This window comes from Notolabrus celidotus, chromosome 19 (genome assembly GCF_009762535.1).
Source record: "Notolabrus celidotus isolate fNotCel1 chromosome 19, fNotCel1.pri, whole genome shotgun sequence".
NCBI lineage: Eukaryota > Metazoa > Chordata > Actinopteri > Labriformes > Labridae > Notolabrus > Notolabrus celidotus.
In genome coordinates, this window is record NC_048290.1 from 8,981,761 (window position 1) to 8,998,759 (window position 16,999).

At 40.3% G+C, this 16,999-nt stretch overlaps 1 protein-coding gene across 1 annotated transcript in view; it reads left to right on the top strand.

The window, feature by feature from the left end:
- Positions 1–6,145, top strand: part of LOC117831469 (regulator of G-protein signaling 3-like) — a 49,598-nt gene extending 43,453 nt beyond the window's left edge. Inside the window, exons 9-11 of the mRNA XM_034710178.1 lie at positions 4,570–4,660; positions 6,067–6,080; positions 6,125–6,145. Of these exons, the coding sequence (XP_034566069.1) occupies positions 4,570–4,660; positions 6,067–6,080; positions 6,125–6,145 (126 nt within the window). The remainder of the gene's footprint in view (positions 1–4,569; positions 4,661–6,066; positions 6,081–6,124) is intronic.
- Positions 6,146–16,999: the final 10,854 nt, after the last annotated feature.

Here is a 16,999-nt window from a genome sequence, read left to right on the forward strand (position 1 = left end):
TAAAAACACATATTTCAGTTTCCTTTGAATATTTATTGGTTCTTCTTGTTGGGGTGGAGGCAGAGATAGGGGTAGGAAACCCTAAGAGAACAACAGGAGTAAGGGCATATATTTTAGAAGCACAACCTACCTGGTTGGTCAGGAACTATAAGAATATACAGTCAACGTGGAGGGGCTTAAATAAAAGTATATGCCTTTCAAATCAAGATGAGTCCTCAACATATTTTTATGTTTTCAGAAAGTTCAAACATCAAAAGTATCATTATCAAACCATAAGTGTAGTGTAGGACAGCCAGAGAGCCAGAGTGTGTAAATCAGCCTGATGACTATGGCTGCGTCAAACCTACAGGCAACACAGGAAACAGGATTGGACACAAATCACACAACACTCAGGACAAACCCCAGGGTCATCACAACCACTAACAATTACAAGTCTGGTTTCCAGTAGTCAAAGTGGCGCAGGGCTGCTAGATGATCTGTGGAGCATGGGTCCAAATAAGCATCATCGCCTGATGTCTTGCCCTCCTCCACACACCTATGTCTTTGGTTGAGAGAGGATGCACCCCGTTCATAGTGTGACAACCCTCAAGAACATCTTGGACCGACCACGAGACAGATACAACTAGTGACAAGTGCTGAAGTGACTGGCAGCCGAACTGTCAGTGTTATATCTCTTAATATCCACACAACACTCACCCATCCACCATCCTTCATGTGGGAAGGAGAGATGTGGAGAGACAACCCCTCTGCTTCTCGCCTTCTTTCTTCACCTTTTAACTCATGCCCACTTGAATGTAGCTAGGGAATAGGAAATGTGTTTTGACCTTAAGTCCCACTCCTGCTGACGTGTCTTTATCATTGAGCTGATGGCCTCTTGGGAGGATGCTGTGGATGAAGCATTCAAATGTAAGGGCTGCAATACTCCAACCTTGCAGCCGAAGAAGAGGAGTGAGTGAGGAGTGTTGAAGTTGGTCCAGTGAAGATGGCTTTCAAGGGTTTTGTAGCCAGTTTCACTGCAAGGCCCTCTGTAGGAAGGAGTCGAAGGGCAGTCCCATAGGAAGGAAGGAAACCAAAGTGCTTGCCAACACTGCCAAAAGGAGCAATCACTGGCTGTGGCTGAAATGGAGAGAGGCTGTGTTGGCTGCCTAATCGCTATTTGGGGACAAACCAAGAGACACGCACCCAGGCCTCATCAGCCTGTGGGACACCTGTCCAAGCCGATGGTGCCTTCTGATAAAAGGTCGACATACGCAAAGGTACACAAGTAACACTGTGTTTAAATACTATGCGTAGCTCGATGGTCGTCTTCAAGACATTTAAAAACCAAATATATTAGTTGGCAAAGCTTGGAGACTTAGATTGTTGCACTCTTTCTGTCTCTGTTAGGTTTATTTGCAGGCGTAGACTACTGTAGAGTTTCCTAAGGGGTAAGAACAACCCAGTCTGTCTGATTCATTGATTTTATAATACTTGATTTGATTTTTTTGTGATTGTTGGGACAGATGCTGGCATATCTGTAATGATTAATGCAAGGCAATGTGATATAACACTAAAACGTTAGCTTGTTTTAATAGAGATTTTAAAGGGATAGTTCAGTTTTTTTTCAAGTAGGGTAGTAATTTGTATTTGTCAGTAATAATTGTTTAATCACAGAGGATGCTGGTCAGCTTGGACCCATTTTTGGGAAACTGGCCGCAAAACTACAATGGAAGCCAGGCCTTCAACCGCTGCAGTTTGGGTCAGCTAAAGCACTTTATTTTAATAAACTTCAACCCAAACACTGTTCTTGTTGTTTGTGTACGTACGCCTCATTTGGAAAATTTTCAGCGCTTTACTTTGGTGTCAGACAGCCCATTCATTTTTGGGCTACCAATTCCAAAATAGAGGGCACACTTATGCCAATGTAAGCAGATGGGTTGGAGTTTTTTAAAATCAGTTAAATGACATGGTAGAGCTGAATCCGGCTACAGCAGTTGATAGCCTTACTTTCATTCCACTTCTCTGGACGGTTTCTCAATAAAGGGGCCGAGCTGACCGACATCCCCTGTGGGTAATACACTTTAAAAAAAAAAAGAACTATCCCTTTAGGCGGTCAGAATTGTGTCACTGGCTTATTATCTCTTTACAAAAAGTTCTAAAAAGTCTCTCTGAGATTAAGCATCTCATATTCAGACATTTATTACCAATTATCTTTTGACTTTCTAGTGGACATTGATCTCAAACCCACAAAGGATTACACCACTTAATCCCACACCTACATCATAATAAAGAGGAGCAGCAGCCTTTGGTCTTTCCCCCAGGCTGCCCCAGGTAATAGCAGATGAATGTGAATCAGACTGAGCTCTTCTCCACTGTACACTATTTCCAACCGAGCTATTTCCCTTCACTGTTTAATTATTAACTCTAATTTACCCAGCTGTCTCTCCTATGCCTTTTCATATTTTCTCTCTGCGGTGTACCACGTAGGCCGATTGAAAAAGAAACTCCTCGTTCTAGAGGTTAGTGCAGTCACTACTGTGAATGTTTGTTATGTAATGCCCCAGCACTTTATCATTTATGTATGTTATTACATCATTGAGTTTGAATTTGTGTATATTTATGCTTCCATTAGGTCATAAAATACTTTAAAAATATGCAAGTCTATAAATAGTTTTACTGCTTAGTTATACAGTCAAATGACAATCTACAGTCAAACTAACCGGATTCTGCCTTGGAGACCTGTCTTGATCATTATGGTTACAGCACAGTTGAGAAGTAGCTGTCAGAGAGACAGCTACTGCTTTCATCCAAGAAAACAACTTCATAATTAGGACTCAGCCTAAAGTCCCAGAGACGGTTTATGAAACTGTGATGGTTAAATCACTCCGGAAAAACTGCCTGCTGAGTCAAAGCACAGAGAAGAAAGCCTTCTGTCTTATCTTTTCTTATGACTCTGTGACTTCAGTTAAATGCTTTAATATAAATGTTTATTTCATATGTTACGATTCATTAGTATTTCTGTTTAATTTTGACGGTTTCATCAAATATTTATGAGGACTGGGAAAGTTCTCCAGAGCTAAAATTGTCTCTTTGAATCACATGAAAAAAAGAAAGAAGAGACCTTCAATTTTTACACATTTTATCACTTTTCTTCTTATCAGGCTGACTTAGAAGTTCGTAGAAGAAGACGTATTTCACTGTTGGTTAAATACATTGACGCAAACTGTCTTTAACAAGGCTGCAAATCAACAAAACCTCCCGTTGTTTCTTACTCAGTAAGTATTTTTTGTCGTTTTAATTAACATCCTCATCAGTAAGCAAAATAAACAACTGAAAGAAATTATATTTCAGTCAGGCTTATGGCTTTCCTTCCTCTAACATTTATCCCTATGAATATTTAATTGGCTTAATATGCAAATGAGGCAGCTTTAGCTTTGAGTCACACAGAGTTATGTCTCTTTACCCCCTCCAACACATCCGTTATTTTCTCTTTTTCATTCACCTCTTCCTCTAAACTCATTCCTTTCTGTTTCCCTCCGGTGTGTTCTCGTTATATTCCAGGAGCATTTGGAGCGTATGAGTGTTAGCTGTTATTTTTGTTACCTGCTTTGCCCGCCTGTCACATCTTGTCATTTGTTTGCACCTTTTTGCCACTTTGAGCTTTTTACTTCTCTCTCCATGTCCTGCTTTCTCTTTTCATCACTCTCATCTCTCTCTCTCTCTCTCTCTCTCTTTATCCCTCAAGACTAGTGGCTCCCTTTGCCCTGCTCACTCCCCTTTTGTCACATGTGCAGGGCACAATATTGAACGATGGCGTAAATCCCTCCCTGACTTCCAGGACATATGCCCTCCCCTCCCCCATCTTCTATACAAGTCCGCCGCCTGTCCTCCCCCACTTGTCCCACAGCCCGCAGAAATCCGTCCACTCAGATAAGATGCTTTTAAAATGGAGATTATTGTCACTGTCCACGGCATCACATTATTTAGTACAAAGGCGAGGCTAGCTGTGAGTGCGTCTGTGTGTGAGTGTGCGTCTGTGTGTGTGTGTGTCTGTATGTGTGTGTGTGTGCTGTAACATTTGTGCACCACATTAAAATATAGGCAGAGCTGTCATGTCCTTGTTTGCAACACATCAGGATAACAAATCAAGGTTCTCTCCACCACAGCCTGCATATCTTTATGTAACCAAAGTACAGTAGTTGTAAACACATCACACACATCTGCACACACACACATCTGAGTGAACACACACACACCATCTGGCTCACAAGGCAGAAGTACAGGGATGGGGGGCATCAGCTGCTAGAATAAGCTGAAGCACAGAAAGTGATGTGTGTGTGTGTGTGTGTGTGTATATGTGTGTGTGCATGTGCGTGTGTGTGCATGAAGCCCTGCAGGAATAACTTGAGTATATTGAGTCAGTGTGTATTAGTGTGTTCCTGTACAGCACATTTACGCTCTGATATAAAGGATTCATTTTAAATTTAGCTCTCATTAGGTCGACTCTCTGAGCTTGAAGTCATGCGTACACATGCATGCATTTGATACGCGCACTTACACACAGCTGTTATTTGTGTGTGTGTGCTATAGGAAGTTCAAGGATGGTACCACCTTCTCGGGGAAGAGCTGGGAAGGACGAAGCATCTGAAAGTGCCCACACAACACAACTGTCACAACACTGGTAAGTTAACTTAATCATGATTGACTGACCAAGCTGGAACACTGATTTTTATCTGAAAAGTGTCTGACGTGATGTTTCTGGAAGAGAGCAAACTCTTGAAAGTTCAACCAAGAGCTTGGTTTTATTCTTAGGACTGTTTGCTTTTATTTTGATCAGAAATGTCCTCATTAAAATCAGGACATTTTATTTTACCCAGATGCCATAAATATTCCAGACAGTTCTCAGTTTGGTACAGATTTATTACACATGTTGGCCTAGTCTAGAGCACTAACATTCTCAGAATAAAGGTATGAAATAAGCAGTTATTATGGAACCTTATATCGCATTGGTAAATATTTTTATCAAATGACACCCAAACTACCTGAATAAAAAGCAGGAGGAACACCAAAGGAACTAAAATGCACAAAGAATGAATCAAAATTGCATTAAAAAGAAAAGGACACATACAACCCCAATTCCTCAAAAAGTAAAAATCTGTTTTAATTCTCAATAAAAACTTAATTTGATGGTTTGCAAATGATTTTAAACACTATATTTAGTTGAATATAGTACAAAGACAACATTTCAAATGTTAACATTTAAAGTTACAGGGTCATGTTTACCATTTTGTTGCACTACCTCTTTTTTCAACAGCACTGTAAACATTTTGGAACTGAGGAATCCAGTGTCTGGAGATTTGAAGGTTAAATGTCCCATTTTTGCTGGATATAGAACTTCAGCTGCTTAACACTTTATGGTGTCCTTAGTTTTGTTCTTCATTTCTAGTGCCCCAAATGTTTTCATTGGATGACAAGTTCTGATTGCAGGCAGGCCAGTTTAGCTCCTGGACTCTTCCACTACTGAGCCATGCTGTTTTAATAAGTGCTGAATGTAGTTTGGCATTGTCTTGCTGAAATATGGATGTCAGCTTATGTTGCTCCAAAACCCTGTAAATGTTGTTCAGCATCAATGGTGCTTTCCCAGATGTGTTAGCTACCCATACCATGGACATGAATGTGTCTCCATTATCATCACCTCTTTGTAGCCAAGGACCAAAGTCCATGATTTTCAAAGAGAATGTCAGAATTTGATTTGTCAGACCTCAGGATTCCACTTCCCCACGGTCTATCTGAGGTAGGCTTGAGCCCAGAGAAGTCACTGGAATTTCTTGACCATTTTAATATACTGTGTCCTCTATGCATGGCACAGTTTTAACTTGCATTTGTAGATGAAGTCACAAACTATGTTTACAGACAATGGATTTGAAGCCAATGCAGTGATTTCCACTACAGAGTCATGTCTGTTTCATAATACAGTGCTGCCTGAGGGCCATGTAGTATTGTTTTTAGGTCTTGTCTCTTTTGTACAGAGATTTCTTTAGATTATCTGAATCTTCTTTGAATCTTTTCTGCTATTATGCCCTGTAGATGATGAGCCTCAAGTCCTCATCAGTCTTTGGGTTGGGAGGTGGGGCGACTGTGGAAGCGAGGGATTAAGAGAGGGTAAGAGAGAGGGATTGGGGGAGCGACTGAGGGAAAGACAGAGAGAGTGTGTGAGGGAGGGAGGGAGGGAGGGAGGGAGGGGTCTGGTCGAAACCCTGACACGTCACAGTTGCCAGAGAGAGAGAGAGAAAGAGAGAGAGAGAGGGACAGAGCACTACCACACCATTCGCCGCTGGAGTGGATCTCCCCTCACGCGCAGACACACACACACGCACACACCCACAAACTCAGGCACACACACACCCCTACACATGCACCCACACACCCATTTATTTGGAAATTTCTTCTTTCTACCTGCGAGTGCTCCTTCTCTTTCTACTTATGTTGGCACTCACTCGTAGTTTGGTGGTGGTGGTGAGTGTGTGCTGGAGTTATGCTTCTGTGTGCCAGCCATAAAGGCAGCCAAGACTAGGTGAGTACTATGTTTGTGTTATCGTACTTGGCTGTACTTGATGCACATGGATTTCTTTTGGAAGTTGCATGCAGTAAATTTGCAACCTGAAGTGGATTCTTTTGAGGACGCTGTTTGAATGTTTTCTATAACTCCCCTCTGTTGCACACTCTCTCACTCTGTGTCACCACTGTTTTGTTTATCTTTGCTCCCTCTTTTTGCTTGTTTCTTCCTCCTTCTCCTTTTCTGCCTCTCTTCTCTCCCCGCGCTCCCATTGTTTCTGACTTTACTTTTAATCTCTCTGTGCGTACACTGCCAACCTGCCAAATCTCATCTAATTTTCTTTTTACTGAGCTAAATTTGGAACAATTCCTTTCCCTGTTAGACCCCTGAAGGAGATTAGCGTACCCATTCAGTGGATTACTTACAGTTTGTGCCCACTTTTTTGTATGCAAATATTTACAAACCCTTTTATAACTGCACAGTCACACTCACATACGCACATTTGCATTTCTTTCAGTCCACGAGCCCATCCCTCCCTATTCTGTGTTTCGTCCACTTTCCCTTCCTTATTCACATCCTTCCATTCTGGGTTATGAGAATGACGGTGATATCATAAGACGTTAGCTAACCCATCCCAATTTACGCTGCTTGGCTGAACTAGGCTAATCTGCCTCATGCAACTTTAAAATTAGTTTTATGCTTCTGTGGATGGAACTGGGACAAGGGGTATCAGATTGGACTCAGCCAGCAGGAAACCATTAAAGGCTCACATGAGGGAATCCTGACGTATACTTGAGGGTTAGAGAGGTGTCGGATGCTTTTGGCTTCAAACTGATAGGCTGAAAGTTGTAAAACTTGATCATACATTCATTCGTTATTATCAGTTCTGCTGATAAAGCACAAAAAGGATATTTGAACCCAATCAAATAATTTTGACATCCAGAGTTAATTTTATGGTAAATTAGTGAAAAACAGCAGCTCGGCTGTGCTAATGGATGTAAAATGTAATCATCCTTCTAAGCAGCAACACTGCCCCACTACTGTCTCATCTGATCCATGTGTGTGTGTGTGTGTTCGTGTGTGTATGTGTGTGAATGGGGGCTGCATACCCATGCATGCACATGTGTGCTACCAGCTGGCAGAATGTAGGCCATACAGGCACGACAGCACCATGACATGCACTGGCATGGAAATGACCAAAATCCTTTTAATTGCGATACCAGGATACAAGTACATCCCATCACTTTATCTCCCTGTATGCCAGACCTTTTGTATTTTGTGTGTTAGCTCATACTGATTATCCACAGTTTTTCAAATACCTTGTGTGTCTTTTCTATTTGTACTTTTTGTGTTTCATCACCCCCTCTCTTTTGATTTGAAGCACCACTGTTTCTTATTTGCCGTAGAATCATCCGTCTGTTTTTCTTTAGACTATCTCTTATGTAACCTAGCACTGTGGCAGAATACAAAAAGGCTTCAGTTAAACAAACAAGCTGATGCTACGCAAGCTGCCGTCTCTTAGAAGTCCATGATTTGCTTTATGTACGTTATATTATAAAAGGATATCCTGCCACTTCAGGAGTGTATGGAGGGTAACTTGGAGCTTGGCAGGCTCAGCTTGTTCTTGAAATGCTTTGTATTCAAAGCTTATTTATCATTCATGGTTTATGTCATCATAGCTCCTTACTACTTTCAAACAACAGTGCCATAGCAGCAGCTTTAATAGTATTATGATAGGAGGAATAAAAACACATTACTTATTTTCCACATTTTACTGAAAAAAAAAAAGTACATTCGACTTCCATGGAAAGTTGTTTTCTGTTGGTGAAACCTGCCTTTCTCTTTTAATTATTTGCTGCCAGTAAGCAGGTCATTGGATGACCATCACGGTGTGTGCTCATGACTGGCTGCCCAGATGTGACTCCAGTTTGTTGAGTGTGTATTCTATTTTTATGCAGCGCCTACGGTGTTTACGATATGCACCGTTAAGGCAGAACCTCAGAGCCTTGGGCAAAGGCAGAGCAGCGTGCGTACCTGGATCAGGCAGCACAAAGGTAAATCCAATGAGAGGCTTGTAGGTGTAGCTTTTGAAAAGATTTTAATTGTCCTTATTGGTTTGTGTTGAATTTGGTGCCCCCGGTGGACAAAGTGGTCTCGTCTCTTTGCTGTACGCGCGTAGATAGCATTTTCTCACACAAGAGTCTTGTACTGTTTCCTTTTAACAGTAAAGATATCACTCACTGTGAGCGCTTGCTGTTGAAAATATAAAAAAAGACTGTTTTTTTCCACCGAGTTGTAAATCATCTCGTGTGACACTCACCCTGTGGCAGCGTTTGGAGGCATTAGAGGTTACAATGTAGAAAAAGTCAAGTCTTGTCACATTCACAACTCAACTTAATTTATATAGCGCCTTTCATACAAACCAGCACGCAGCCCAAAGGGCTTCACAAAGGAACAGAGAGACAGAAAACACCAGAAATAGCCAAAATAATCATAAAAAAACTCTTCATAATAAAATAAAATCAATACAGTAAAATTAATAAAATAAGTATGGGTAGACTACAAAAATTAAAAACGAGTTACAGTTAAAAGATCAGATAAATACAAGAAATAAATCGATAACTAAAATAAGATAAATATTTTTATTAAAACAATGATTATTATTATGAAATAATAATAATGATAGTCTCTAGCTTTTGTCATAAAGAGACATCGGTGTCAGAACCAGTAAAAAAAATCCTTACAAGGGCTTTAACACATGCAGAAATATAAATAAACAAGTTTACAATTATAAACCATTCATGGGAGTAATTTAGCCTTGTGTTAGGTTGAAGCAGGTGAGCCTCTATATATGGTGTGGGATCAGGTATTTAAACTGGCTGTGATAGAAAATGTATCCACGAAATTGTCGTGCTGAGCCTCAGATTTGATCGTAATCACACAAGATAAAAATGAGGTAGAGCTGAAGATGAGAATATTAATATTTATGGGGTTATTTAGTCGGTGGAGTTAAAATTTCATCATCAGTTTCCAATTTTTAACAAACAGCACTAATACCCGTTCATAATCTGCTTTGTTCATATGTGATGGAAAATAGACACGCAGAGAAAAATACCCCACTTGTGTATCGCAACTCATCTGATCAGGAGCCCTGAAGAAACAGCTAACAGCTTTTGTTGACCGCAGAGACGATAAATGTTAACAGCTACGCTCCTGTAATCCGATAATTCCATATCCACATCAAAAGAAAGCCTCACTTTTCAAGTCAAGTCTTTCACCGCTCTGCTACATTAATCCATGTTAATGTCTCTCAGAAGGGGAGTACTATTTGGATCAGTGTGTCTAACTAATCCCTCACACAGTGACCTGTGCCAGTTCGGATCCAGGACAGTGCCTGGCCAAAAATCCTGGGGGGCAGAATTAAGTTGTACTGGGAAGCTGGCAGCACTTCTGCACGTGATGTAGCACCACACTGACCTAATAGTTGGCTTGGGACTTTTAATATTTAGAAGGAGGATAGTTTGAGTGATGTGTAACACAGACATAATGCATTATAGTGATATAGAGGAGCACATTTACAGGATAAATTGAAACAAATGATGCAGACACAATCACATTTCTAACACATATCGAGCACAGGGACTTCTCCCGATATCAGATTATAACAAGCCATGCTTGGAGCACTCACTTGTACCAAACAGTCTCTCCTGTGGTTTCATCCTCTTCCACAACAAAACCTATCAGCCTGGCGCTGACAGCTAATTACACCGTAGGGCGACAATAAAGAGGCTGCCATCTTAACTTTGCTTAACACCAGTCGAGAGACTGAAATGCGGAGGCTGTGCCTGAGTGGCAGCCAAACAACATTTCTGAGATAAGGAGTGACAGAGCAATTAGCGCTGATTTTCAGGACACATTTTTGTGTAATGCAGTGGTAGATTTTTAGATTACTGGAATGTTGCACACGACTCTTAAAGAGCTTTTTCACTGAAGTGTTAACAACAGAGGATAAACATGAGGATTGTTTACAGCATTTTAGCGAGACTGTCCCTTTTATGCTTTCTGTTTATCTGTCAGTCAACTAACTAATTAGTTGTCGTTTTAAATCTGATTCCATATTTTAGCTCTTATTTTTAATTTGCTGTCAGCATATGGCCGTGTTCTTTTGTGCCCAAATTCAATGTATGAGAAGCATCAACAAAGTGTGCTGCATCCTGTGCACCGGTACAACCAGGATACTGTTTAAAATGCAGATAGAGGGGTGATGTTGGCCTAGCAGTTTAAGTGTGTGCCCCATCTACAAAGGATATAATCCTCATTGCAGCGGTCGCAGGTTCGACTCCTGGCCTCAACCATTTGCTGCATGTCTTCCCTCGCTTTCTACTCCCCACTTTTTCTGTCTCTATTCAGCTGTCCTATCCATTAAAGGCAAAAAAAAATGCCCCAAAATATAACTTTAAAATCTAGAGGATGGCAGTCGAGGAAGCAAGCTCCTGCACCACTGCACAAAGCACAAAGGTTTAATGCCAGGCAGACCTGCCAAGCGGCACCACTTTTTAACACTTCTTCCCCTCATTTGGTCATAATCATGCATTTTACAGCAACTGTGTTATACTATTAAATAAATTAACCCCTCAGAGTGCTGGTTTCATTGAAAAGACTCTTCAAATCAAGGCAATAAGTGCCCAGCAGAGGTGGTCTCAGCAAACTGATCACCTGCAGTGAGTCCATATACCACACTGCTGTCAACTTTAGCGTAGGCTGTGCTTAACTACCAAACCGGTGCCTCACAGGATTGCAAATTTCTCATAGTGACAGCAGATAGCTCTAGAGAGAGCTAAACAGCTGCACAGTAATTGCATAGTGTGGATGCAATGAAAACTGTCACATAGGAAGACAGTTTCAACCTTTTTCCATGGAAACCCACCAAAAACAGGCTGCCTGTCATTCACCGATAGGGTCTAAATCCTGGATTTTACGATAGTTGATTGATTAATTGGTTAATAGATGGATATAAGAAGCAATTTGGCGTGTGCCTTGACTACTATGTAAGTATGTAGTCCATTTAGATATACAGTTAAAATGGGGGTGCCAGTGACCACGCAGTCTAGGTGCACCCCATGTATAGGTGCCATAGTCCTTGTTGTAGAGGTTGCCAGTTTTGACTTGCGGCTTCCCGTGCTTCCTGTCTCTCTTCAGCTGCAATCAAAGGCAAAAAAGACCCCAAAAACTATAACTTAAACCCTCATGTTAAATTGCGGGTCAAATTGACCCATTTAAAGTTAAAAAAATATATAAAATTGTTTAAGTATTGTTTCGCTGTGAAACTGCTTCTGCTTGGCTTAATTAGTGTAAACAACATATACAATGAATATAGCTCATTCTCACATTTGAAATATGTACATTTGCAATACATATATATAAAAAACAAGATGTAAAATAAAATAAACAAAAATCTATGTCATGTAAAACTATTGTAATTATATTTACAGCTTTTTTTTTTTTTTTTCAAAGATCTTTTTATTTAGATTTTGAGACATTACAAAAAAAAAGATCAGTGCAAACAATTCAAGAAAGTGACGTTTTTGTATAAGAAACATATTAAGTAAATGAATAAAATTTTTTTTAAAAAGCCAATATGTGATAGTAACTTAAAATAAAAGATTGACAAGTACTCAAACAGGAAAATAAAGAGTAGTGAAATTACAATACGATGAGTAGGTGAATATCAAAAAATAATAATAATTAAAAAAGATAAAAGAGCAATAAGTATAGACAAAAAAACTAAAAAACAAATATACATCCATATATGTCCAGATACACCCATATACATACATACATACATACATACATACATACATACATACATACATGTACATACACACATGGAAATAAAAATATAATCGTACAAGAAAAAAAAACCCGGATAAATTAATAAATAAACAAACAAACAAAAAAATAATAATAAAAGGAATGAAAGTACCAAAAACAAGTTAAGAAGTAGAATATACAAATATTTTTGGCTTTTCAATGTACATTAAAAAAAGTTTGAAGGTGAATTTAAAAAAAAAAAAAAAAAAAGTAAAAGTAAGTGTGTCTAAATGTAATGAGTAGTTTCCAAGTGGATCAGATGGCTAAAACAGCAGAAAAACCTGTTTGGATTAACAGGGCATAGTCTGATGATGAATTAATAACACACTGTAGCAGTGAAGAGTTATAACGACTCATAATTAATTTCTGACAAACAAATTAAACATGGTGTTCATTGGGCTGGCAGCTTTCTTCTCAGAGATTAGGTAAATTATTGCTCATCTGTGTAAGGTGCATATGGTTCTTTTTTTTCTGTCGAGGCATTAATTACTCACGTAATGAGCAAACAACCGTTGGAGAAACTCCCTCAGCTCTGCTTTTTTTGGCTCTGACGGTTTGTCAGCTGAGACAAGTGACCCACAGTGACATATACGTGTGTGTGTCTTTGACCATGGCTAATACATTTCCCTCCATCAAGCTCACAATGTGGGTCAGGTGGTCTGTATATGCATGAAACCAAAAATAGACCAACAGCCATTGGGCTCATGCTCCAAAAAGTGTGTCATCGGCGTCGTACACTTGTTTCACTTTTCATAATAGATGAATATAGTCCAGACTCACTGTACACACGCTAACACCGCCCGGTCTCTCCAGATGGCGAGCCGTGCCTTTAGATCCGCAGATTAAAATGTACAGTATGTGATTAAATTATATGGGGCGCGTTCGACATGGACATGGACGTGGAGGAGGAGGAGGAGGAGGAGGAGGGGGGTTGTTTTTGTGTGTCGTTAAATTGTTCTGGGAAACACTGGCTGTGTGTGAGAGTGTGTTTGACACGCCATGCATCTGATGTTTGGACCCCCGGCTGATACCCACTTGACCTAAACTTAAGCATTTGACCCGGGCAGCTTAAACTCATGGCTACTGTCTTGGCTCTTCTGCGCCTAATTGACACTGTCAACTGTGCTTCATTGACATCTGAATGAATTTGGATCAAGTTTTGTGGCAAAAAACTGCAGATGAGTTCACTTCCTAGTGCTCTTTATTGGCGTCGCAAGTTTACACACCTGCTGGGTGTACTACAGGTTATACAGCATTTAATGGAGTGTCTTTTGGACCTTGTTTCCTATTTTTTCTAGAGTATAAGTTCAGTATAGTGAAATGCAGTAACAGACTAAACCCAGTTTATTAGAGACAAAGGGATCTCAGAGAATTTGATCTAATTAATGAAGTGTAATTGCATCTGTCAATGGTTTGTGTGGTAAAGAGACAAGGTAAACTCCAGTAGATCTACTCCAAATCATCATAATGGCCGGCTGATAACCAGTTGACAAGGTAACCCTTCTTATTTTAAAGATTCAACAGAAACTTACCCCGCAGCCTGATCCTGTTGTGCTCACATACGTTGGAAACTTGTCAGTGATCAGCAAGGTGGCAGACTGCAGGGGGATTATTAGCTGCAGAAGCATGACGGATGAAGGGGAGGCGGACATTCCGTCTCAGACACGCAGAGAAAATTCAACCACCTACAATCCAAACTCTGTGCATTACCAGCGTGAATCTGTGCAGACTGCCAGCCTCCAAATAGTCACAGCCCTTAATCTCCAGTGGGCGGACACTTCCATGTGTTGGGGTCAGGAGCAATGAACCTCGACGGCTCAAAGTCGCCATGGACACAAAGTTAATTTGAATTAATTTCCTGATGGGCTGATAGGTTGAGCCTGTCTGAGGTAGGCGAAACTAAGTAGGCGTGACTTGAGGGAGTATGACTGCTAACAAGGGGGCGCGCTCATGTGGAGAGAGAACACGTCCCCATGCTGTCCATTTCAAACAGCTCAGCTATGAGAAAATATTACCATCATGTGTCAGTCTCTATTGCTGACTATCCTGTGTTGGGCAACATATCATTCTCACAAAAGGACAATGAGGTTGCCCTATACACAAAATGACCCAATAAAAACATCACTTCTGACATGAGACAACAGACGTGGGAAAAAGAGACAAAAAGACTGTGATAACACGCAGATGTACCAGTAGTTATAGGAGAAAGTCAAATAAATGACATGTCAGAAGTGGTGTTTGAAATCTATTATTTAAAGTCTCTTTGTTCATCCCTCTTTCAGCTGAAGCTTGGTTGACTGTGCCTTCATTTATTGCGGTGTTCTCCAGCATTTTAAGCAAATTGGTTAGTTTTCAGCTTGAATAGCCACCTGCTTCTCCTGCATCTCGACAATGCCAGCCTTTGAAATATTAATGAGGTCTGGTTTGTTAAATTCTTCTACTAAGTGGCAACTTGGTCTTCTTGCAAGGAGTCTTGTTCACTGGGATGATAAACCTGCAGCAGCATTATCTTTTTACGCTCACAAATGTCAGAGCTGCCAAAAACAGCTCATAGTGTTTGTGTAATTAGGATATAGAAAGGGATGAAGTGTCACGTTTAAGGAAAAACTAAAGAAGAGGACCCAAAATGCAAACTAAAAAGAAAGGTTTGATTATCAAAAAAAAACAACAGGAGATAAAATAAAACGTATTAAACACAAAACCATAGGAAACACGAGACCACTGGGACACGGGAAGACATAATACTGGGGTAAGACTGAACAGTGAACTCATAAATACCAGCAGGTGGCAATCAGACACAGGTGCGATAACGAGGCACAGGTGGAACTAATTAGGGAGAAATCAAAGTGGAGGGAGACACGAGGACAGGAAGTAAAACTAAACCAGATACACAGGGGGCAAGAACTTCAAAATAAAACACTATAGACTATACATGGACAAGGGCTGTTTTCGAAACGGCCTGCTACATACTACCTAAAAATGTAGTATGCAGTATGTACTACATACAGCGTCTAAAGGTAGTATGTAGTATGACTGTTCTGTTGGATCTGATTTGTAGTATGCTGGGTCAGGCGACGCTGGATTTCCGGTTTCGGAAAGCAGAAGTAAATAACGGCCAAGCTGATAGCGAAACTGCTTCTTTAGCTTCCCCAAAAGTTAAGAAGTGGTTTATATGGAATTTAATTATTTTTATTTTTATTTAACCTTTATTTACCAGGTTGGTCCCATTGAGATCAAAGATCTCTTTTCCAAGGGAGACCTGGCCAAGACAGTAAGCAGCAAAAAAAAAAAAACACAAGTTACAGAAATAGGCACACAGAGAACCGAAGTACACTTTACAAGCACAACGTTTGTAGCAGAAAGAGTCGTTACCTAGGAGGCAGTTGTGACAAGATACACTAAAAACAACGACATTCTAAAGATTCAGCTTCAAGGTCTTTCATTTTTAGATTTGAAAACATTCAGTGACAGCAGCTCCTTGAGTTTCAAGCCATTTTGCAAAAGATTCCAGGCTGAGGGTGCAGAATACCTAAAAGCCTTTTTCCCAGCTTCTGTATGAGCTTTTGGGACAGAAAGCATAAATATGAATAATATTCAAAGCCCCTAAAAACTGAGTATCCCTCTGAGTGCGTAATGTTAGCGCTGTGCATTGTGGGAAACAGTACGCGAGGAAGACTGGTCCAATGCACACTGAGAAATTTTCCCGAATCAGTACGACATCCTGGTAGTTTTAGCATCCTGCAGATTTTGCTCTTGTTCACATACTGCATTTGGCCAAATGAGTACGTACTAGTAGTAGAGTAGGAGGTTTTGAAAACAGCCACGGAATACACAGACATGAGGGTATACCAAAAGGAAGGAGAACATAAAAACCACACTTGAGAAATAACTGAAATATGAAACCAGTAAAACTAACACCAAGGCATGAGAGAAAACAATCCACTAGAAACTAAATAGACCTGAACTGAAACAAGAATAACCAAAAATCAGGAAAAACTTAGAGCAGACCAAAACATGACATGAAGGAGAGAAACATCTAAAGCTCACTCAAGTGAAAATGTAGCATTGAAGGTATTTTTGCTAACGATCAATCCTATGAACTGGTAGTAGTTAAATCCATGATTTGGTGAATTCTGAGGTACTACCCAATCCGTACATAAGCTTGCATCCCTGTCTTTTAATATTCCATGTTTATTCCCTCCAAATCCTTTTTACAAATCTCTCTCAGAGACAATCATTCAACACTTTGAGTGAACAACCAGCAGACGTAATCCTTTCTGGCTGTGCCACCTTGCTCGGGATGGACACAAACAGAAAATGAAATGCGTCAATCATTACTGAACGGAGATCAAGCTTGGCAAAAAGTCATCGCATTGTCTTGTTTCGTAAGGCATCATGCAATAATCGAATCTGATGCACGGCGGTTGCTGAGGTCAGACAGAAGCAGGGCATGAACATCAATCAGACCAGATTTTTTCATGTGAATGTAACTCTTGTGTCATGTTTGATATATATTGAGCTTTGGGCTGGTAGTGTGCACATTAGTCATGCATAAATGAAAATGCGTTCCCCCAAGTGATCAAATTGCATGTG